This window comes from Lynx rufus, unplaced genomic scaffold (assembly GCF_022079265.1).
Source record: "Lynx rufus isolate CCGP_SWC_20201006 ecotype Redwood Valley unplaced genomic scaffold, mLynRuf1.p SCAF_36, whole genome shotgun sequence".
In the NCBI taxonomy this organism is placed as follows: Eukaryota; Metazoa; Chordata; class Mammalia; order Carnivora; family Felidae; genus Lynx; species Lynx rufus.
Genome location: NW_025814852.1, coordinates 1421057 through 1443890, shown reverse-complemented (window position 1 = coordinate 1443890; position 22834 = coordinate 1421057). Strand labels below are relative to the sequence as shown.

The 22834-nt window shown below is 60.2% G+C and overlaps 1 protein-coding gene across 1 annotated transcript in view; it reads left to right on the top strand.

Annotated features, from left to right (window-relative positions):
• The first annotated feature begins 1092 nt into the window (after positions 1-1092).
• Positions 1093-22834, top strand: part of CAMSAP1 (calmodulin regulated spectrin associated protein 1) — a 57823-nt gene continuing 36081 nt past the window's right edge. The window contains exons 1-4 of the mRNA XM_047093848.1: positions 1093-1104; positions 1253-1412; positions 21073-21335; positions 22149-22310. Coding sequence (XP_046949804.1) covers positions 1253-1412; positions 21073-21335; positions 22149-22310 — 585 coding nt within the window. The 5' untranslated portion in view covers positions 1093-1104. The remainder of the gene's footprint in view (positions 1105-1252; positions 1413-21072; positions 21336-22148; positions 22311-22834) is intronic.

Here is a 22834-nt window from a genome sequence, read left to right as displayed (position 1 = left end):
ACCCCCCGTCCCCAGCCCCTCTCCTAGTCTGGCTTTGGACTAGTAGGCGTCCCTGTCGCCCACGTGCCGGGACTGCCCGGCCCCCGCCTACCCTCACCCGCCACCCCCGCGCGTCTGTCCTTGGCCGCCCCTGCCCCCGGCGCGACCTCCACCGGGGCTCTCCGCTGGGTGCTTGTGCAACGACCGCGGGCTCCACGTTCGGGCTCAGGGCGGCGGTTCCCCGCCCCGGGATCCCCACCCAGGAAGCCCTCGCCCCTGCTCTCCGCGGGTCCTGGGTCTCTGGGCCTGGAGGTCTCGGGGGGAGGGGGCGGCAGAGGCGCGGGCGGGGTCGGTGCCCACCAGGTCCCCCTCCCCCCGCTGCAGGCTCGGGGTCCCCGCGATGGTGGGCAGGGCGGCCCCGTCAGCAGTGCCTCTCTCCGGGAGGGGGAGACGCCGGGGTTGTGCAGGGGCCGGGGGGTCGCCTTCTCGGGGTGGCAGTCGGCCCGTCGGACGGCGGCTGGAACCTCCGGTGCGGACGGCCGGGTGCCGGGACGGAGGAGGCGCGGCCCAGACAAAGGGCCGCTGCGGTACCCGCCCGGGCCTGCCCACCAGCGCCCGCCCGCTCCGCGCGACCCGCGCCCGGCGCCCGGCGAGAGGGGCGGGGCCGCAGTCTGGCCCTATGCGCGTGCGGCGGCGGGCGGGGCGAGCGCGGGGCCGGGGGCGGGCCGCTCCCACTGCGCGTGCGGCAATGAGCGGGACGAGCGCGGGCCGGAGGCGGGGCCGCAGGTTGACCCACTGCGCGTGCGGTAAGGGGAGGGGCTAGCACGGGCCGGGGGCGGGGCGGAGGGCGGCACCCACCGCGCGTGCGCAAGGCCTCGGCGTTGCGCGCGCTCCCGCCGGTTGGCCGCCCCCTCAGCGGCCGCCGCCGCCGCCGCCGCCGCCGCCGCCCCTGCCCCCGGCCCGCGCACGCGCCCCCCGCCCCGGCCCGCGGCCGGCCCGCGCCCCTCACCTCGCCGCCTCCCCGGCCTCCGGGCCTCCCGGCCTCCGGGCCCCCTGGCCTCCCGGCGCGGCCCCGCAGCATGCAGCAGCAGCACCCGCGGTGGCGGCGGCGGCGGCGGCTGTGAGGTGAGGCCGGGGCGGGGGCGGCCTCCCGGGGGCCGCGGTGCTCGCGGGCCCGGCCCCCTCGCGGGTCCCGGCGCAGCGAGGGGCGCGGCGCCTTTGTTGCGGCGGAGGCCGGGCGCCGCCCGCGCTGCAGCGGCCTTTTTGTGTGCAGATGGTGGACGCGGGCGGCTGCCCGGCCGGGGAGGGCTGGAGGAGGATGGAGGCCGCGCCCGACGGTGCCGTGGACATCGTGCCCCTGGACCGCTACGACTCGGCCCGCGCCAAGATCGCCGCCAACCTGCAGTGGATCTGCGCCAAGGCCTACGGCATAGGTGGGCCGGGGCGGGGGCGGGGCGGGGACCCGGGGAGGGTCGGACCGCGGGGTCGGGTCGGGGTCGGGGGCCGGGGCGTGGCCGAGGGCGGGGTCGGAGCCCGGCGCCCGAGCCGCGGGGTTGGGCGCACCGGGGGCTGGGGGCAGGGGCAGCCTTTGTGCTCAGGGTCCCGGGCCGCGGCGCTGTGCCGGTCGCCTCCGGAGCGGGCTGCGGCGGCGCGCGGTGCGGGGGCGTCTGCGGGGGTCCATCGGCAGGTGCCGCGAGGAGTGGGCGCGCTCCCCTAGCTGCCCGGGGGTGGGTGCGGGGCCGGGCGCGGGGCAGGGCGCGGGGCCGGGCGTGGAGTTAGACTCCTGGTGGGGCTGGAGTGCAGGGGTAAACCCTGGACGCCCAGCCGCCCTGGATGCGCGCCGAGCATCCGACGCGGAGTTTCCTAACGAGAAATCGGTCTTTGAAAGGATTGTGCTTAATGAGCATCCTTCCCTCGGTTAATTCCCGTTCTGAAGAACTAGGTAACCTTGGTACTGGATCCAGTTCGTTAGGCCCTAATATGCTTAGTGGATTAAGACTTTCCTATTTCCAGCCCTTGGAATTTTACAGACCAAGTGATTCTCGTAGTGGCTTTATTAATATCTGGTGCTTTGTTTTGGGCACAAACTTGGGGGCTGATAGTGTGTAATCTTCTGCCTTTTAATTTGAAGCCTGTTCAAAGATGGCCTTTACTCTGGTGCAAACGTGCCTGTTTCCAGAGTGACCCTGATCTGGAGAGGGCCCTTTGGGGAGGAGTTTGGTGGACCCGGTTTGAACACTTGTGGAGCAGGGGTGCCCTGTGACAGGGTCTCAGCAGGTGGCGTGGCCGGGGCTGTAGGGAGGCGCCCTGCAAGTGCCAGCCATCCCGATCGTCGCCCCGTTTGAAGTTGGTTCATAGCGCATAAGGAGAGTGCTTTCCTAGAGTTTGCGGTTGACGATTTTTGTTTATGGCTCCGTTGAAGACTGCTCGGTTTGTGTGTTGTGTGGTCCGGTCCGCTGCCACATCCGCGAATTTCGGTGCTTTCGGGGGAGGCGTGGAATTGGTACAAGTTACATAGGAAACTGTACAGTAAGAGGCAAAGAGGAATGCTGGCGTGGCCCCTTGGTATCGGGCAGTCAGGTTAAGGACAAGCAGGTGCGCGTAGTCCTTAGCGGCCTCGTGTTTCGTGTTGGCGGTTGGTTACGGTTCACCACCTCCGCCTCCGTCCCTCAGCTACGTCGTGGAGTCCTACAGGTTTTTGCACCTTCTGACACTGCCTTCTTACCTGTGACGTTCAGAGGCTCTTCCTCGCTTCGTGCAGGGTTCTTGCTTTTCCCCCCTGCGTAGTATTTCACTGGAGGCCCGTTCACTGTCCACGGGCGCTGGCCGGTCCGGACCTTTGCCCTCGGGCACACGGTGCGTTCTTGGGCGCAGCTCCTGGGGCACATGTGCAAGGTGTTGCTACTGTATGTATTTTTGAGATTTTACGAATGGTTACGACAAGTTTCTGGTGATGGATGCTGCATGGACACGAATACCTTTACGAAGCGCTCTCCGTTGGCTTTCCGGGTTTTTGTTGCGTTTCACTTCGGCACTCCACGTGGGATTGGTCAGCGATCTGGCAATGAATGTGCGCCTCTCAGGGTTGGTCTAGTGTTACTTCCAGTACCAGATCTCGCCTTAATACTTGTCGACTCATCAGGTAATTAACTCAAAAACTCGTGTTAAAATGGGCCTTACGGTTTTGAAATCGTTAAAGGTGGGTATTTATAGAACGTGAGTGTGTGGGGAAGGAGAGTAGGTGCTGTCTGAGCATCTAGGACTGTTGTACGTTGCCCCTCGGTCACCATCCTGTGGCAGCAGTGTGCTCATCGAACTCTGACTTTGGGAGGTCTGGTTTCCATTCAGTTTCCCTAAAGGAGAAAGTTTTTCCATTCTGTACGTCGATTCGGAAGGGGAGCAGGTGCAGTTTTTTTTCTAGTTGGGAGTCTCTTTAAATTTACAAATCTGGGAGATCCTAATTCGCGTGATCGAGAAGACTCGCCTTGGCTGAGCTGAAGCGGTTTCATGTATGTCGTTGGTGTGGAGGTCACAGCCTGGGTGGAAGATTCGGTGTTACCGGCACACAGTCTGGTCTTTGAGGACAGCACAAAGGTGGAGGGGGGATTTTGATAGGACGGTATAGACCCCCCCCCCCCCCGCAAAGTTCCTTTCCTAATCCAGGGGCCTATTCTTTGTTTCTTCTTTTGGACGTTTCCCTGTGTGTCTCCGGCTTAGTTTCCAGCTAATTAGACATGGTTCTTTCAATCAGCAGCTTTAATGGTGAATCAGCGTTGGGGGTGGGTTTGGCGATGGAAATGGCTTCAGTATTTTACTTGTGTAGTTGTCGTTAAGCACCTCAATGAAACTGACCGGCGCTTTCCCTTTGTGTGGGGATTGAAAGCGAGCAGGCTGGCTAGGTGAGGTGCACAGAGGCGCCCTTCCTGTTTTGTGTTGGCCTTTTGGGACTCTCGGTGTCTCCTGGGGTATCCTCTGGGCCAGTGCCTGCCATTTGTAGTAAGTGGGGAGGCTCAGGAGAGTCACCTTGGCCAGGCCTGTGGTGGCACGTTTCAGTCCGGGAAGGTTTCCTCCGGCTTCCGTCTCTGCTTGCTGCCGCCAGGACTGTGGGCCACCTTGTACTTTTAATTTTAGATTTTGCTCCTCCGTTTTTGGGGCAACAGTTGTTTCACTGATGACGCTTAATTATTTCTTCTTTTTAAGAAATAAAATATTGGATGTGTCGGGAGTTATTCATTTAAAAGTGTCTGCAAGAGGGGTGCCTGGGGGGCCCAGTCAGTTAAGCGTCTGACTTCGGCTCGGGTCATGATCTCGCAGTTTGTGGGTTCGAGTGCCGTGTCGGGCTCTGTGCTGATGGCTCGGAGCCTGGAGCCTGCTTTGGATTCTGTGTCTCCCTCTCTCTCTGCCCGTCCCTTGCTCATGCTATGTCTCTCAAAAATAAATAAATGTTAATAAAGAAAACAAATAAAAGTGTCTGCAAGAAAGAGTAGAATCTGGGGTGCCTGGCAGGGTCATGAGTTCAAGACCCACCCGGGGCCTAGACTTGACTTTAAAGAAAAAACAAGTGTACAACCTGTGCAGCTGGAATGTTTTACGCTGTCTTTCTGGGTGAGAGCTGTAATACGTTAGCAGCTTGAAGGAGTGGCTCACGGCACTTCCTCTCCTACAGGGTACGGGGGCCTGCTGCGCACCTGCCTGTTGATTTTAGCCCACGACCCTAGAAACCTAGGGGCATCTAGGCCTTGGTTTCGGGGGTAAGGGGAGGGTGGTAGTTTCTGTTACCTTCAGAGGGAAAAACCAGCAGGGAAAGTGCTAGACGGCACTCTGCTGTCTGTGGACCTGTTGCTACGTAGCCGAGTGGTGGTGACTTACCCTCGAGGAGCCCTGGAAGCTGAGCCGAGGCTGACCACAGCTCCCCGCTCCACCACCTGAACCGGGCAGGGCCGTAGGGGCCGCCACGCTCAGCCTTCTTTTTTATGGGCAGCACACTGGAGTGGAGACAGGCTACGGGCCGTCTAGAGCCCGCTGTTGGCGGGGAGTTGACACTCTTTTCCTCTCACTCTTGCGTGGGAGTAATCAGACAACTGACCCGAGTGCATGTCGTGCGGTGGGTGGTCACATGGGACACTCTGGCCGGCACAGCCGTGAGGGCCGTCAGCAGTGCAGCCGCCGTGGCCTCCCCGCCCGGGCCGCGAGGAGAGCCTTGTTGATACTGGGAGCAATGTCTCTTTGTTGTCACCTCCCGGCTCACCACCTGGCTTTGTGGCAGTGACCTTCGGTTAAGATGAGTCGTGTGCGCGGGACCCCTCTCCAGGCCCCACAACCAGAAACGGAGTGCGGCTGCCGGTCTTGTCCCTGGGCCAGCGGGAGAGCCTGGGCCGTGTGAGTCTTGGTGTGGAGGCCCTCATCCGTGAGCAGATGGTTGTTTTTCACTTGGTGATTCACCCGGATTACTGCGTTACGAGTTTAGAGTGTATTTTTTAATAGTCTTTTGTTCTTGGCGAGGGGTTGGGTGCTTCTGAGACGGAGGTGATGCGTCCTAGGTGCACCTGCTGGGTCGACTAGATACCGAGGGGGCCGCCGCTTGGCCTTCTGGTGTGACTTTCCCTCTGCTTGGGGACGCCGAGAACTGCCTGGTGTGTGTGAGCTCAGGGGTCACCGTTGTCCGGTTTAATGCCACGTCTGCAGCACTCGGCTACTCGTCACACACATACCAGCTGAAGTAGAGGGATGCCGTCTGTATTCTGCCGTGGTGGCCGGAGCACGGATGAGTTTGTATTTGTCAAGCTGCGTCCGTGTGCACGTGCCTTCTCTCCTGTCCCGGCGCCACCGTCTGAATGTTAATCAGAGAACTGACCCCCATCTTGAAGTTCGCGCTGCCCTCATCTTTTAAATTTGAGCGACCCTCAGGGTGGTTGGCCACTGTTGTGTTGCCGCATGTTAAACTTGCGCTCGTGTTCTTCCAAGAATCCTGGAATGTGTATGTTTTTTTATCTCACTTAGCCTCCTCCCGGCTCATAGATTTCTCTTGCTGTTGATTTTTCTGTGGCCGTAGTGCTGTTGTGGGTACCAGCGTTCTTTTTCACTTTCTAGCTGAACTGCCTTTTGAAAAAGTCAGACGGCTTTCATTTTTCATCTGAACGTGACCGGGATGGAGCCAACGTGACGTTCGCTGAGCCAGTGACAGCCACGTAGCTGTCCCGCGTGTCATTGGCGCACTACGTGACGTGCAGGGCTTGGCGCTGTGGTGCCGGCCCCTCGCTTGCTCGAAGCCACGGGTGCGGTTGAGCTACGCGAGCGGAAGCCAACTCAAGCCGCGCGGCGTCACCACGAGAGCCGTCTGCAGGCCGGCTGTGGAGCCCCAGGCGGGTGGATGGGGACCGGGCGCCGGGGCTGCCGGCGGCGGTGGGGGGGGCGGCGTGGGGCCAGAGGCTCTGAAGGGTGGGTGAGGTGTGGGACCGCTCCAGGAGTGCAGGTGTGGCTGGCTGGCCGGGTTCCGTGCGGGCCAAGAAATGCTCGCGGAGTGAGTAACGTCCCGATAGGGTTTGCGGACGAGATAGTGGTGATTAGTTTAGAGGACCGTCTGGGCAGCGTGGCGGTGGCGTTCCGGGCCCGCTGGGGATTTCTTTGTGACGTGTGCCTGGGAGGGTTTCTGTGTAGGGGCGTGGGGCGATGAGAGACGGAGCCTGGAGGGGTTCCTCAGCGGGTGGGTGTGGGTGGGGACTGTCATCAGGTGGAGGAGTCGCATCGAGGTGCGTTCCGGACAGTCGCTTCGCGTGGGTCTCTCCCGGCCCTGGAGGCTGCAAGTCCCGGATCCTGCTGCCCGCGGGGCTGGTGTCCAGTGAGGCCGCCTCCCGGTGTGTAGAGGGAGCCTCCTGATAAGGCCACCTGCCCTGCTCGGGAGGGCTCCGCCTCACAGCGCCCTCACCTCCCAGAGGCCTCGTCTCCGTCTCCGCTGCCGACACCCTGGGGGCTGCGTCTCCGCGGTGCCCAGGCCTTGCCTGTCTTGTCTCAGGGGAAAGGAGAGCGGGGATGCACTGACCGGTGTGAGGGGAGCAGAGCTCCCGAGACCGGCTTGGCTGACGCAGGGGAAGGAGGCAGGAGTGGTCAGTCCTTCGTCCGCGGAGCTTTTCTGCTTTCACGGCTTCGTCGTCACACGCAGAAGGGTCACCTCCGAGCTGCTCCTTCTGGCTCCTTTCCTCCCTGTGGCCTGGCCCTTTCTGTTGTTTACGCTGCCCAGGTCACTTACGTGCCCCTCGCCCTCTGTCCTGTAGTCACTAGAGACTCACGTGGAATTAACCCGACGTCCGTCCCGCGAGTGCCGTGCTGTGAACCCTGGGGTCCTCGATGGCCTCTCGGGGCTCGGGTGGCGCTGGCCACGGCCATGCACACAGCCACCTGTGCTGCATAGCCAAGGAGATGGGCACCTGGGAGAGGAGCAGGTGCCGCGGCAGGACAGGTGAGGGGAGGGCGAAACTCCCCTGAGGGAGTCTGGAGTGTTCCCTTCCAGAAAGTGAGGTGTTTGAGACCCGGGCCTTTCGGAGAAGTCTCTGCAGGGGAGGTAAATGCCTGTCGTTTGGTTGGAATGTGGTGAGAATTTCAGTTTGGCGCTCTGAGAACACCAGCTTCGGTGAGGTGCACTTGACGTACAGCCGGCTGCGCACATTTTGAGTGTAGTAGTCTGACTTCCGCACCCCTGTGAACAGGACCTCGGTCAAGGTTGACGGTTTTCACGTCTCCAGGGTGTGCTTGAACCCTCCAGCCGGTCGCCACCCGGAGCCTCGCTGATCTGCGGTTGCTGTGGATCCCGGGGGTTTCCTAGAGCTGCCTTCACCACCCACCGAACATCGGCTGCTCTCTGTTCTCTCCGTCGGCTTCCTTCACTCCGCCTCGTGTTTTGGAGCTTCAGCCGCGTGAGTGCGCCTTCTCGCCGAGTGCTGGGAGCAGCGGTGTCGTCGTTTGGCTGCCCGCACTCTGCTCCCGCCCTTGCTCGTGGACAGGCCCTCGGATCGCTTCCAGCCTGTCTGCCACGAACGGGGCCGCCGCGAGCGCTCGCGACAGGTCCGTGGGAGCATACGTTTCGGTTGTCTCGGGGCGAAACCGTGGAGCTGCTGGCTCACGTGCCTGTGTGTGACCGCCCTGCTGGTTTCCGAGGTCGGTGTATCCGTTTCTGTTTGCGCCAGCGAAGCCCGAGTGTGAGTCCAGACGACCTGCATCCTTGCCAGCACGTGGCATTGTCAGTCTTTTTAATTTTAGCCTTTCGAGTGAACGGGTTGGGATGTCTCGCTGTGGTTTGGATGTGCATTTCCCTGATGACTAATGATGACGAACATTTTGTTATACGGTCATTGGCCGTTTGAGTATCTTTTTTCAGTTGAGCGTTTTCGTGTCTCTGGCCAGAGTCTTAAAAAAACTACACTTTTATTCGAGGCAATTGTGTTAACGTGCATTTGTAAGAAAGTTTCGCCGGCGGTAACTTCTTGCAAAACTGTAATTGAATATTACAACCAGGAGAGTGACGTTGTATGATCGGGATGTAGAACATTCCATTCCCACAAAGATCCCTTCAGTTTTGTTGCCCTGTTGTAGCCACACCTGCCTCCCTCCCTTCTGCTTGCCTTGGGTTTGTTTTGCTCTTCCTTTTCTAGTTTCTTGCGGTATGGACTCAGATTATTGATGGCTTTTTTCTTCTCTAGGGTAAGCGTGTAGTGCTGTAAATGTTCTCCTTGGTGCTGCCTTAGCCGCATCCCACGAAGGTTTGGTGTGTTGTGTTTTCATTTTCATTCAGTTCTATGTCCTTGATTTCCTTTGCTACTTCTCCTTGACCCGTGAGTTTTTTGTAGGCGTAATTTCCACGTGTTGAGATTTTCTCGTTTTGCTTTTCTGTTACTATTTCTAGCGTGGTTCCGTCGTGGTGAGGTGACACTCTGTAGGGTTTCTGTTCTTTTAAACTTGTTCAAGTTTGTGTTCTTGCCCAGGGTAGGGTCTTTTTGGGTGGATGTTCCACGGGCGTTGGAAGAGATGCGTTTTCTGGTACTGTCGGTGGAGCCTTCCACACATACCAGTGAGGGCCTTTTGGTTGGTTGTACCGTTCAGATCTCTCTCCTTGTTCATTTTTGTCTAACGGTTCTGTCAGTTGCTGACGGCTGTTGAAGCCCCAGCCGTACTGCACACTGTGTATTTCTCTTTTCAGCTCTGTTTTTTCCCTCACGTCTGCGTCTCTGTACTTTGGTGCATATGCATTTAGGATTATAAGGTCTTCCTGCTGGGTTGACCCTTTTACCCTTAGGTACCTTTCTTTCTCTTCAGTAAGTTTCTTTCTACTTTATCGTATATTCATACAATATTTCCTGCTTTTTTAAAAAACTTTTTTTTTAATGTTTATTTACTTTCGATAGAACACAAGGCGGGGGGAGGAAAAGAAGAGAGAGAGAGACACACGTAGAATCCAAAGCAGGCTCCGGGCTCTGAGCTGTCACCACAGAGTCTGACGTGGGGCTCGACCCCACAGACCGTGAGATCGTGACCTGGGCAGAAGTTAGTCGCCCAACCAACTGAGCCACCCAGGCGCCCCAGCTCTTCTTGCTTTCTGTTTGTTGACAGTGTTTTCCTGGTATAGCCTTTTTTTTTTATCCCTTTGTTTTCAGCATATTGAAGTCATTGAGTCTGAGGCGAGTTTCTTGTAAACAGCATATAGCCGTGTTGTTTACATATATGTATGTATGTATATTTTATTTGTTTTGAGAGAGAGAGAATGTGAGAAGGGGAGGGGCAGAGAGAGAGGGAGAGAATCCCAGGCAGCCTCCTCAGTGTCCGTGCGGAGCCTGGCACGGGGCTCCGACTGCCCAACTGAACCGTGAGATCATGACCTGAACTGAAATCACAAGTTGGAATCTCAACCAGCTGAGCTCCCAGGTGCCCCTGCCTTTTTTTTTTTTTTTTTAAAAGCCATTCTGCCAATCTTTGTCTTTTACTTGGTGTATTTAGGGTATTTATATTTAATGTGATTGTCGATAGTTAAGGCTTACATCTGGTGTTTTAGTCTTTCCTGTATTTTTTGTCTCTGTTTTCCTTCCTTCCTTCCTTCCTTCCTTCCTTCCTTCCTTCCTTCCTTCCTTCCTTCCTTCCCCCCTGTGGATTACTTGACTATTTTTTAAGATCCCGTTGTGATTTATATGTGTTGTTTTGGGGTGTGTCTGTAGTTTTCTTAGTGGTTGCTCTGGGTGTGACCGTATTTATACATGATTTCCAGCAGCTCTCCAGTGTTGCTTTGCCCCTTCAAGTGAGGTGTAGAAATCTTTTCTTCCATCTTTGCTCTCCCCACCTTTAAATGCCATTGTTGTGAGTGTGTGCAGGCGTGGGAGTTTTGTCACCAGATGGAATGTAGGAAACTCACCATTGTATTTGCCCAAATGATCTGTACCTGTCACTCCTGCTCCCTGGTTCTCAGGACCCCTTCCTTCTCATTTCTTTCTATTTGGGGAATCTCCTTCCGCCGCTCTTTAAGGTTTGCTAGAGATGAGTTTTTTAAAGTTTTCCTTTGTCTAAGAAGGTCTGTAGGTCTCCTTGCTGCCTTAAGGAAAGTCTCCCCTGCTGTGGAATCTGGCTGACAGCTCTTTTCGGGCAGCACTGGAAAGTGACGCGCCCTCCCTCTGGCCCCGTGATTCCGAGAGACCTGCCGTCCCCCAAGCCTGTGGCCCCCGTTTGGGGCGCAGTGTTTCCCTCCAGCTGCTTCACGATAGCGCTCTTCGTCAAGTTGGGGATGATGTGTCTTGCTGTGCATTTCTTTGGGTTCATGTTAGTAGGGGTTGGCTCAGTTCCTCGAACCCTGTGGGGTTGTACCTTTTGCCCCGTTTGGGAGGCTTTCGGCCGTTGTCCTTTCAGTGCCCTCTCGGCCCCTCTGTTTCTGCCCTCTTCTCTGGGACTCCAGTGATCCAGCTGTTGGGTCTCGTGTTCCCCTCCTGTGGGTCCCTGAGGCCGTGTTCGGGTTCTTTCAGCGTGGTTTCTATCTGTCGTTGGGATTGGGCACCTCGTGTTGATCCGTCCACGAGTTCACCAATCCTGTCCTGTCACCTCCACTTTCCTCTCAAGCCCATCCAGTGAGTTTGAGTCGTTGCTCTATTTTTCAGTTTTACATTCAGTTCTTTTTAGAACTTCTTTTTCTTTGCTGAGATTTTCTGGTTTTCGTTTGCTTCCACAGAATTTGTAATTGCTCGAGGAATCACTTTTACGACGGTGGCTTTAAACTCTGTGTTGGAGAATGCCACCATCTGACTCGTTTTGGTGCTGGTGTCCATGGATCGTCTTTTCTCCTTAAAGTCATGATTTTCTTGGTTCTGGGTGTGCCGGGTGACCTCCGGCTGCTCCCCGGTCACTCTGCCTCTTCTGTCGGAGACTCTGGGTCCTGTTGAAGGTGTCCCCAGCGGCAGCAGCGGCAGCAGCTTCCGGTCTGGGGGCAGCACGCGGTCCCGCCAGTCTGACGTTCACAGCGTGCCTTTGCCGGCGTGGCTGGCGTGGGGCTCCCGTGGCCCTGCCGGTGCTGCTTTTTGGAGGTGGAAGGAGCTTTCTGGTGCCGGACTGCCGGGTGCCCCTGGAGGACAGAGGGCGTCTCCCTGTCCGGTCCGGGTGCTTGTCGTGGCAGGGTCCCCTCGCGCACGGTGTCGGGGGAATGCTGTGTCTCGAGTCCGGTGGGGAGGGAGAGCACTCGGGGGGCTTTGTTGGGGCAGGTGTTGCAGACCGCCAGCTCGTGCCCCGGCTTCTGCCAGGCCGGCCTGGTGTCTGGGGCGGGGATGAGCCCGCGCGGCTCGCCTTCTGTCGCCAGGCCAGGGCCTGGAGATGCCGGGTCAGGTCACCTGCTGGGTGGGAGGTTGTGAGACGCCCGTGGCCGTGCTGTTCCTCCTGCCCTGGTGTCCGCCCCCGGCCCCCCCCCCCCCCGAGTCTGCCTCCTCGTGCAGCCTTCGGGTTCTCCTGTGCTTGTCTTTTGAGTCATTTCCAAGGTTTACGGTTGCGCTTCGTGGAGAGGGGTCCCTGCCACCTCGTCCTGACTGCAAGGCCCTCGTGGCTGCTTTATGTTTTTGCTTTGTTTTTCGACTTCATCGCTGTTAGCAGCACGTGCTTTAGTGTGTGTGTCTCCTTTCTGTCCCGCTGGGTTTCATGAAGTTTACAGGGACGGGAAACTCCTTGCGCCCTATCTCTTGCAGTAATACCGTTTTCTGTCCCATGTTTTCTGTCCTGCCTCCCTGGGCCTCTGGTCACACTGTGTGACGCTTGTGGTACCTGTCACCCGCCGTCCCTCCTGTCCTTTCTCTCCTCTGGCTGGCCTGCTGTTCGGCACCCCAGCGTGTGAATGCAGTTCACTTCCCCTGTCTTCCCGTGCCAAGTGCTTTTCTCTTCCCTTCCCTTCCCTTCCCTTCCCTTCCCTTCCCTTCCCTTCCCTTCCCTTCCCTTCCCTTCCCTTCCCTTCCCTTCCCTTCCCTTCCCTTCCCTGTAACTTCCAAATTCTTCTGTCAGAATTCTTCATGTTCTCGTTTCAAGCGTGGTCAGGGAAAGTCTGTGGCTGCTTACGCCAGCTGTGGGTCCCCGGGGCCTGTTCCTTCCTCTTGGTTTTTAGCAGTTTGGTTACAAGCGTCTGGGCATGGTTTTCTTCCACTTGGTTCTGTTTGGGTTTGCTGGGCTCCCTGTGCCTGCAGATTGGTGTCTTTCTCCAAACATGGGGCGACTTTGGCCATAACCTATTCAGATGCTCTTGGGCAGCGGTCTGTGTCCTGCAGGAGCACGGCCGCGAGGCTTTTGATGTCCCCCCTCCTCCCTGACACTCTTCCTTCTCTTCAGTCCCTGCCTTCCGGGTGGCAATTTCCATAACGTCTCTCGGGTTCACTGACCCTCTCGGTTCTCCTGTGCGGTGAACATTTTGTCGATACACTGTATTGTTCTTGAATTCTGATTCCTTTATTATTTTAAAAAATTTTCTCTGTGGAGAATGTCTATGTTTTCATTTCCTTCAAGAGTTCCTACGTTGACCTCAGGGAGCTTGGTTACGATGGATGCTTTAAGGTCTGTGATAATTCTGACATCTGGGTCATGTCAGGGTTGGCATCTGTGGATTGTCTCTTGCCCTGGGAATCGGTTGCATTTTCCGGTTTTCTGTACGTTGAGTAACTATGGCTCGTGTCCTGGACATTTGGATATTGCGCTGTGGGGCTGCTTTCCGGTCCACGCTGATGTCTTCTTGGTGGTCCGTTTGTGTAGCCGGGTGGCAGTGAGCACCTTGAAGCTCAGACCCCAAGTCTGCTTTGTCATTTCGTGTGCCATGCTTTCAAGGTCAGTGTGGTTTTGTGGGTCTGTCCCACGTGCACGTAGCCAGGGGGGTCCTCAGGGTTGTGTGGGCTCGTACGCGGAAGGAGGAGTCCCCTTCCCGGCTCTCTCCTTTCTTGGATTCCTCTGCATTTTCTGCTCCAGGGAGCCCCCCCTTCCTTGTCCTCCGGCTGGAAACACGGGGCTTCGCTCGGAGCGGTACTGCCTGCGCAGGGGACAGGAACGTCAGGTGCCCTCACCTCTGCAGACCACCGAGGGCCCTGCCAGAGTTCCGTGACCTGGGCTGGAAGAGAGGAAGGGGAGGAAAGCCCAGATTCCTCCCGCTGTCCAGCGTGCGGGGGCCCCTTTCCTGGTGCTCTGGCCAGAGAGGCCGGGTTTCTGTCCGCGTTTTGACTGCCCGCGCGCGTGCGTCCGGCTGCCCTGTGGGTCAGAGCCCCTAGAGGAAGTGGGCACGGAGCCGGGGACCCCGTAGGTGTGGCTTCTTGGGCCTTGTGTCTGCCCCCTGGTCGCCTGCTGCTCTTCACGTTTAGGATCCTCCCGTGGCTGCACGTGGCGCCGGGCGGGGTCTTCTTAGTCGTGGCCCGCTTCACAGTGGCAGCTCCACAGCCTGGGAGCCTGCTTCTGTCGCTCGCTCGGTGTCACCGCTGGCTTTGTTCAGGATGTCCTGTCGCTTTGCTCGGCTGCTGCTTTCACTTGGCTGAGTGGGTGAGGTGGCCGGGAGGCGGTGGGCGTCACCAGAGGCCCAGGACGGTGCCGTACTCCGGAGAAACTTGCACTTCCAGGCACCGGCCGTCCCTGACCCCCTCGCTCCGGTGCTCCAGCACACGCACTGGGGTGCTCTCGAGGGCTGCTGTACTTGGGTCACGTCGGCTCCAAGGGAGCAGCCTCTGGGGTTCCCGGCCGCATGCCTGCCCTGCTGGGTGACCAGGGTCCCCTGCAAGTCCCGTCCCCCTGACCTGGGAGGTGCCAGAAACGCAGGTCCCCCTCGTCGTACCTGCCACGGACGGAGCACAGCCTCTGTCAGCGTGGTGTGGGAGCTGGGGCTCTCGGCTGCAGGCTTCTCCTGGCACACGGCCCGGCCACCTTGCCCCCTGGTCAGCTAGTGCGGCCAGCGGAGGCGCGTTCTGTGCGTGCCGACTGGACCATGCTGTCCCCTGGTACCGGAGAGCTCCTCTCCACGCCGGATGCCTACAGATGCTCCCTCTGCATTTGGCCACGTTTGGTCACAGAATCTTCCCTTGCCGGACGTAGGTTTGCTCAGCTTGCTGGGCGTGCGGCTGGGCAGCTGGTGGGCGCACTGGTGGGTGGCTGGGGGGTGCGCGGGCGGGTGTGCCGGTAGGCGGGCTAGTGGACGTGCTGGTGGGCGGCTGTGTGGGGATCCCTGGGGTGTCACTTGCCTGAGGAGTGTGAGGTGTGAGGGAGGGAGGTCTAGCCAGGACCTTGGCATTCAGGTCTGTGGCCTGTCCTTCCCATTGGTCACCTTCCCTCCCTCAGGCACCGTCCCGGGTCAGAGCTGTCCCCCGAGCTGTCCCCTGGGCCTCGAAGTGGAGGGGGGGAGGGGGGTGCTGAGGGTTGAGCGGGCGGCTCCCCACTTGCTTTGCTGGCACGGCATCCCCGTGGGGGGGCCCGTGAGCCGCATGCCTGGGCCAGTGTGGCCGCTTCTCCACCTCCCAGCGGGGGCGGGGCCCATGGGGGGCACAGGCGGCTGCGAGACCTTCTGCCCCCTCTCTTTCCCGGCTCCTGCCATCTTCTGCTCAGGCTGAGACTCTGAATCCTCGTGAGCTGCTTCGTGTGGGCCTTTGCTCCACGCTGGTTTAGTCCCGAAGCCTCTGGACCGTTCTGGTCTGTCCGCAGGGCACCTCTGTGAAACCGGGGCCCCGCTGTAGTTCTCAGAGTCCGCGCTGTGCCGTTCCTGGGGAGGGTCACACGGGGCCACTCGCGTCATCCAGGATGGTACACGCGGATTTTAGGGTTCTTCATTCAGCACCCCCTCCTGCTCTCCGGGGGGCTCCCCTGCAGGGGTCTCCCTTCCCAGTCCGACTGGAAGAGTCTGTGTGCTTCCTGCACCCGAGCTGCGTCAGCAGAGAGGGAGGGAAAAGAGCCTGTGGGGCGCCCCCTCACCCCCCCACCCCCCGCCCACCGTTGGGTACGGTTCTGTTGCTGGTGCTGGCCTGGCGTGGGGCAGGGGAGCCAGTGAGTCTGCCTGGCAGAGCTGTTTTCCTCTCTCTTCTGTCTGCTGTTGCCAGCATAGGCCTGGGGTGTGGCCACAGTTCAAGGCCTCTGGCCACGACGTTGTGGTCGACGGTCTGGGCAGGGCCTGGGCACCAGCAGGAGACTGGACCACCGTCTTGCCGGTCGCTGGTGGCTGTGCGGGCTTTGCTCTCCTGAGACCAGGCCGGGCCAGGTGAGGCCTCAGGCTTCCGTGGGGCACCTGGGGGGGGGGTCCCCTGGCCCTGCTCGGGGTGCAGGGGTATGGCGTCAGTCGACAGGGTGGGGCGTGTGGTGGACAGCGACGGATGAGAGTGGTAGCTGGCACCTGTGTGACTGTCACTGACGGCAGGCTCTGCCCTCAGCGCCTCGGCTCACACACCTGCCCTCACCCGGGGGACAGGGGGCCGCGCTGTCATGTGTGTGCCTGGGGTTCTGAGGGGCCGGGCCGGCCGGCCGGCGCGGGTCCTGCTCCCGGCCGCACGCCTTCCTGCCTTGGAGACCTGGAGCTCTGAGCGTCTGCTCTCCCCCAGCTGTCACCCGTTTCTCCTTCCTGCTGCATGTTGCGTCCTGCCTGGCGGGTGCGGGCTTCTCAGGACCCTGCAGCACTTCGTGCGGCCTTCCTGTCCGGTGTGCCCGCAGGGCCCTAGCCCCGGATCGCCAGCCCGTGTACGCACTGTCGCTGTTGCTGCAGACCGGGGTCACGGGGACCGCTGTCCCTCCCGCCAGGCCGTGTCCTGGGGGCGCCCTCAGCACGGAGCCACTGCCCTCAGGCTTAGCGGCTGCTTCACCCCTCCCGCCTTCCGTCCTTCCGTCCAGCCCTCTCTGCCAGAGACGCGGGCTCCTCCCTCCCGCTGGCCGCCTCCACCTCCGCCTCCAGACCTTGCTCTCGGACCCCCGTCACCGGCTGCGCTCCCGTGGTCGGTCAAGCCCGCTCCTGGTGCCCTGGCCTCCGCATGGCTCCCTCCAAGCAGAGGGGGCTGCTGGCCCTCTCCTTGGCCCCTCCGTCCCTCACCCTTCCTCCCGCTGCTCTCTCCCAGGCTGGCACTGCCTCCTGCTTGTAAATCCGCGGACCCCTCTCAGTCCGCCTTGTGTCTCATCTTCTTCCCGCCGTGGTCGCTGATCGCTCCTGCTTCGAAGTGTTTTCTCCGAGCCCGCCTTCTGTTTCCCCCCCTTCCCCGATCACTTCTCCGAGCCGGTCTCCGGCTTCCTTCTCCCACTTGCCCAGGTCTGCCCCACACGTGGCCGTTGGCCAGGTGTACCTGACGACCTTTTCTGCCCCCCGTGCGTGTGCTCCGTGGCTGCGTAATTATTTCTGCGTGGTAGATCCCAAGCCTGTGTGTCCGGCCAGGCCCTTTCCCTTGCGCTTTGATCTCCGTATTTTCCTGCGGCTTTGAAGTCTCCACTTGGGTCCCACGGGCACCTCAGAGACGTCCTGCCTAGAGTAACCGCCCCTCTCCCCTGACCGTCCTCCGCGTTACCGGTTCCTGTGTCGGAGGCACCGTCCTGCATCTCGTCGGCAGAGTGGGAGGTCTGTTGCCTTGGCCACACCCCAGGCCCGATGCCCATGCCTCCTGGGTGTCTGTGCCCCTTCCTGGTGCCACCGGTTCTTGGCCCGCCTCCGTTGTCGCTCGGGCCGCTGACTGTGGTGGGATTCTGGTGGGTAGGGACTTATGTCCTCCAACTCCTCCGACCCCTCGTCCCCCACGGGGGCTGGTCACATCCCTTCAGGCCTTCAGAGCCCCCTGTGCCTGTCCCTGTCACTGAGGGACTCCACTGGCGCCCCCAGTCCCTCCTGGTGAAGGGTGCTGGTAGGTACTTAGTTGATTGCCTGTTGGTGAGCCGAGAAGTGGCCTGTGCGGCTGGCTGCTCCTGTGCTGAGCCGCAGTTTTCCAGAACCCTCTCTCGGGGTCGTTCTTTTGTGTGTCCCTCATGTGTCGTCATCCCGTCCCCCTCCCTTGGTCTCATATCCCTTCCCCTGTTCCCGCTCTCTCTGCCACCAGAGCCTGGCTGCTTCCCTCCCCGGAAGCCTGCCCGACCTCCCTGCCCTGTGGTGCTGGCTCATCTGCGCCCCAGAGCAGCACAGAGCACCCCGTGCCTGTCCTGCGTGGCGCCCGGCACGTTTTGTGCACGGTGCTTGGTGATTGCTGTCATCTTAAGAGGCTCTGCCCCGAGTGGTGACGTCTTCGTCCCCGTTAACCCCCTCATTTCTGTGCGTCTTTGGCTCACAGTAGGTGCTCAATAAATGACGGCTCCGCACAGGAGTAATTCTGACAGATCGTCTTTGCAGTCTGTAGAGGGAACGAGAACTAAGTCCCTGGCAGTAGCCGTAAGGCACTTGCGAAGTTGTCGTCTTTTAAACAGTTGTGGGTTTTAGTAAAACCGAGAGGGAATTTCACAGCTGGCGCATAAAGCCCCTGCAGCAGTTGACCTGCTGAAGCACAGTAACCGGCCCCCCTCCGCCCACGGCTGAGGGCAGAGGCTGCCCTGAAGGGGGGCGGGGGCGCAGGGGTTGGGGGGCGCGGGGCCGGGGGGGGGCGGGGCGCAGCCGCACGGTGTCCGGAGCGCTTCCCTGCAGCTGACGCGTCATCTTCCCATAAATGTGGAGGTTATGGGGATCAGCTCTGTGATTCGTACGTGCGTGTTCAGGTGTAATTGAAAAGTGGGTTATCCGAGTCAGTTTATATCGATTAGTTTTGAAAGTTCCGCCAAGTGGGCCGCCCGTGGAAACCTTTCTCCTGGGTAGACAGAGAAGCTGCTTCAGAGCTCTGGCTGCGGTTCTGTCCAGCCTCTCCGGGTTCCCGGGTGCGGGTAGGCTGTGTCTTTCCGAACCTGTGCCCCTGGACGCCTGTGCTTCCTGCAGCCAACCCTCCGTTTGTGCCTGTGTCCCACCCCCTCCTCCCAGAGCTGTGACCCTAAGGGACCTTTCTGTCCTGAGGCCTGCAGGTCTCTGCTGTCCTGGAGGGGAGCCCATCGGTAATCTGAGAGGCGAGGGGGCCGGCGCTGGGGGGACGGTGGCGTGGCGGTGGCTGTGGTGTGGCCCCAAGCTGTCATTTTCTGGCTAGGAGGCTGGGTCACCACCTTTAGGGGGCCAGGAAGGAAGAGTGTGGCCCCAGCAACTGCGGCACGATGTCGTTCGAGATTGTGCCCAGGATCGGTGTCCTGGCCGTGTGCTGCTCATCCCCAGCACAGCCACTGTGCACATCCCCGGGCTCGGTCCTGGGGGCGAGGAAGAAAGGCTTGTCTCCTGTCCCTGTTAGTGGAGTTCCATAGGCAGGTCTCTGGAGTTCATCGTTACTTTGTGTCAAAGGATGTGGAGGATATTGATTAAGGAAGCCTCTTCCCCGTTGATGAAAATAACTCGGTTATGCTTGTCTATCCCTTCTAGAAGGTTATGGTCGCACGTCACTGCAGTACATAATAAAAACAACAAAAAAGTGAAACACAAAAAAGGAGGGGGGGGCGGGTCAGCCAGAGTTGCTAGGGCTTTGGCAGGAGGAGAACTGGGTGACCCTGAAACTTTTGGTGAGCGGCTGACCTTGAGATGAGGCCGGGAGGGGCAGGTTGGGAGGTGGAGTTCCCCTGCAGGCGGATTAGGCCCCGTGCCCACCAGCCCGTCGCGCGGACCTTAAGGGGCAGAGGGACGGAGACCCAGGGAAGTGGCTGGGGTCAGGACGTGTGTTCACGGTGACAACGCGCCCGTGCTCCTTCAAGCCACGAGACTGACTGAAGTCACCTGCGCCCTTCCAGTCCTGGAGAGGTGAGGGAGCGACGGAGGCCTCTCCACAGCAGAGGCGATGGAGCTGGGACAGGCGTGGGGAGAGGAGGAGGACGGGGTGGGCCCGGGTCCCTGCGTCCCAGTCCCCGCTGCCCGAAGTCAACCTGGCTTCTTGCACCTGAAAGCGGACTAGGCTGGCGGACCCCTGGCCCCGCGACCTCCTCGACTCCCATCCTGGACTCCCGTCCGTCAGAACCAGGTCCTGCATCGTCCGTGTGGGTGTCCTCCCGGGCTGCCGTCTGCTCTCTGGGACGGCGCACTCCGGTGCGCGTGGGGCCGGCTCCTGTCCCTCCCTCGGCCCCCCACTCACAAGTCACCCCGCCTACAAAGGCAGCAGAAATCTTCCCACGGCGTTTTGCCCTGGGGCTCCCTTCCTCTGTGGTCGGGATGATCTCTTCTGTCTCAGAACTCTGGGTGATTTTAAAATAGGATGGGCTCTGACAGGGTCCTTTTGACCCTGAGCCAAGGGTGTGTCCCTCCCGCCTCGGAAGGGCTGGCTCCGTGGGCCCGCAGGGCTGCTACGGTGTCGGTCACGGGCAACGTGAACCGAGGCCTTGCAAACGGAAGGGCAGTGTGAATGTTAGCCACTGTTAGGAGAGCCAGTGGGGCACCGAGCCCCACACCCACAAGGAAGTGATTCAGGGCCCTGAGAATAGCGTCTGTGATGAGGACAGCGAGGATGGGGGTGGGGGGGGTGGGGAGGCAGAGGCCACTGTTGGAGGCCACTCGCCAGGTCGCCGCAGAGAGCCCGGACTGTGCGGGGAGAGGGCGCGCTGGCGCCCTGGGTCTTGGCACTAGGTGCCGTGGGTGTCCTTCCCCGGTGTCCTTGGAGAGACCAGGCCCGTCTGAACTCTTTCACAGGCAGGGTTGTTCCAGAGCATCCAGAGGACGGGCTCAGGTCTGGGGGCCTCACTGAAGGAGATCAGCCTTAGCCTGCGCAGTTTCATGTTTTCCGGTCTGCCATCCCTTTGGGGGCACAGCGATGGACATCTTGCAGGGCAAGTGTGAGGGACACTTGGGGAGACCATGCTCCAGCCGTTTAGAAACTGAGCGTCCCCAGCGGTGCACGTGTGGCTGGTGTGTTTGTGTGGGAGGTGGCGGAGACCTGTGAGTCAGGCCGGATTCACAGTCGGCTTCTGCCGCTCGGGGCCTTGGGCACATGGCACGCTCTCCCCGTGCCTCCGTTTTCCCGTTAGTGACGCAGGGACGAGAGTCTCAGCTTGACAGTTGCCGCATGCTTAAGTCACATGGCTTGCGTGGCGTCGAGTGCTGCCTGGCCTGGGGTCAGGTGAGGGCCTGTCCCTGCGGCCGTGTCTTTGTCACGGTGCCTGCGGGCCTGGCTGTGGTGTCGGGCCTCGCTGTCGTGTCCAGTGTGACCTCAGGAAAGGGCGCGCTTGACTTCCTCCCCGGGACCCGTGCTACGTGTGCCCCGCGCCATCTGCAGGGTGACGAGGGCCCGCGTGTTGCCTGTGCCACGCGTGGCCCCTGTGGTGTGACCGGGTGCCGTGCACTCCAGCCGGCTTGCGTCTCGGTTTCCCCTGGGCTCCGCTCCCTGCTTAGGGCTCCCACACGTGCTTCTCGCTGCCGTCTGGCAGGAGAGTCACCCCTGGAGGTCGTGGCGGCCACGTCACTAAGGCGAGCGCATCGCCCACACGCCCAGGCGGTGTCGGCAGCCGGGTCGCCTTTGCCCGAGGAGACGATGGGGTCTTTTTATGTGGTTAGGTGCCCGTCGTGATTGACGGCACTTCTGTCCCCTGTTGGCATCATGCTCACGTGCCGGTCTCTTCTTGGCTCAGATAACATCCCCGAGGACCTCAGGGACCCCTTTTACATTGACCAGTATGAGCAGGAGCACATCAAGCCGCCCGTCATCAAGCTCCTGCTGTCCAGCGAGCTCTACTGCCGTGTGTGCAGCCTCATCCTGAAGGGGGACCAGGTGGCGGCCTTACAGGGACACCAGTCTGTCATCCAGGCCCTGTCCCGGAAAGGGATCTACGTGATGGAGAGTGACGACACCCCCGTGACGGATCCCGACCTCAGCCACGCACCCATAAAGATGGTGAGTGTCCTGTGGTGGGGGGCGGGGGGGAGGCAGGGTCTGTCACCGACCGCGACTGCTTCTACCGCGGGCACTCGTGTGGCGCCCCGGCCTGTCGTCCCGCCAGCCGGCCCTCCGCGGTGCAGATGGTGGGAGCGTCCGGCCGGGTGGCGGGGCTCGCGGCTGCGCGGCGGTCTCCTGAGCTGTGTGTCTTGAAGTGCCTGTGACTTGTGGAGGACGGGGAAAGAGCAGCTCCCCGTCAGCTCTCTTCCTCCTTACGAGCCCTCTGTGCGCCGGAGGGTAAGTCGAGGCACGTTAACGAAAACGTCCGGAGGCAGATATTTCACAGACGTTGTGACGTGCAGCTGTCGGGCCTATTCTGTTAGGCTGTTCACGCGTATCGTATTTTTGTGTACAAATAAAGAAGAAAAGACTCCGTTTTCCCCCCTCCCCCCTTTTCTCTGGAAGCCACACCGTCGATGTGACTTTTGCAGACTGCCCTAGGTCGGCCACTTTGGGTGCCTCCCACATCACTGGGTTTTGGCTGTTCTCTGGCGACTTGCGCTCTGTGGCTTTTCACGCGTGGGTTTCGCGGAGGACGCGCTGTGGGTCAACGGGATGTTCCTCGGGTTCTGGGAGGAGACGGTGCAAAGGCGTGGTGGACTTTCGGCAGCAGGGCTCCTGCTGGAACCCCGGGCCCTGTTCGCGGTCGTGCAGCTTTGGGCGCATCTCTCTGTGCTCGTACCTTTCCCCTCCGCCAGCCCCTGGGGCTCGCCAGGTTGCCGCGGAGGTGAGGTGGGCTTGGGCCACCCTAACTGTTACCTCTGCTCCCAGAGTGCCCACATGGCGATGGTGGACGCCCTCATGATGGCCTACACCGTGGAGATGATCAGCATCGAGAAGGTGGTGGCCAGCGTCAAGCGCTTCTCAACGTTCAGCGCCTCGAAAGAGCTTCCGTACGACCTCGAGGACGCCATGGTGTTCTGGGTCAACAAGGTCAGTGCTGGGAGCCGAGGCCGGTGCGAGGACTGGGGCCGTGGGTCGTCTCCTCGAGCGGCCCGAGCGGGCCGGGGCGCTCCCTGGTGGCAGGTCCTCCCCCGAGAGCTGCGCCCGCCTCGTGTGTCGCCCGAGAACCGGGTGCCGGCAGGGGCCCCAGGAGCGGCAGATGGATGTGCTGTGTCGAGAAGCACGTCTGCTCCTGTCCAGACAGAACAAACAGGTGTCCTCGTGAGCACGCGGAGCGTGGCCGCGGTTTGAATTACTACGTTCTTGTTATTTTCATCTCAGGGTCTCTGTGCACCGAAGGGGTGCTCGAGTTCAGAGGCGTTTTGATTATGAAGAGAAAAGCGGTGTCTTTCTAAGTGTTTTCTCTTTTTACGTTTAGGAGCTTACAGCACGATCTTTCATACGAGCATAGAGAAGGTATTTTCAGTGGCACGGGATTATTCACAGGGTTACCTTTCCACAACAGTTTGGTCGTGAAGCGTCTCTGTGTGTAAAAAGGTGTTCAACTGGGGACA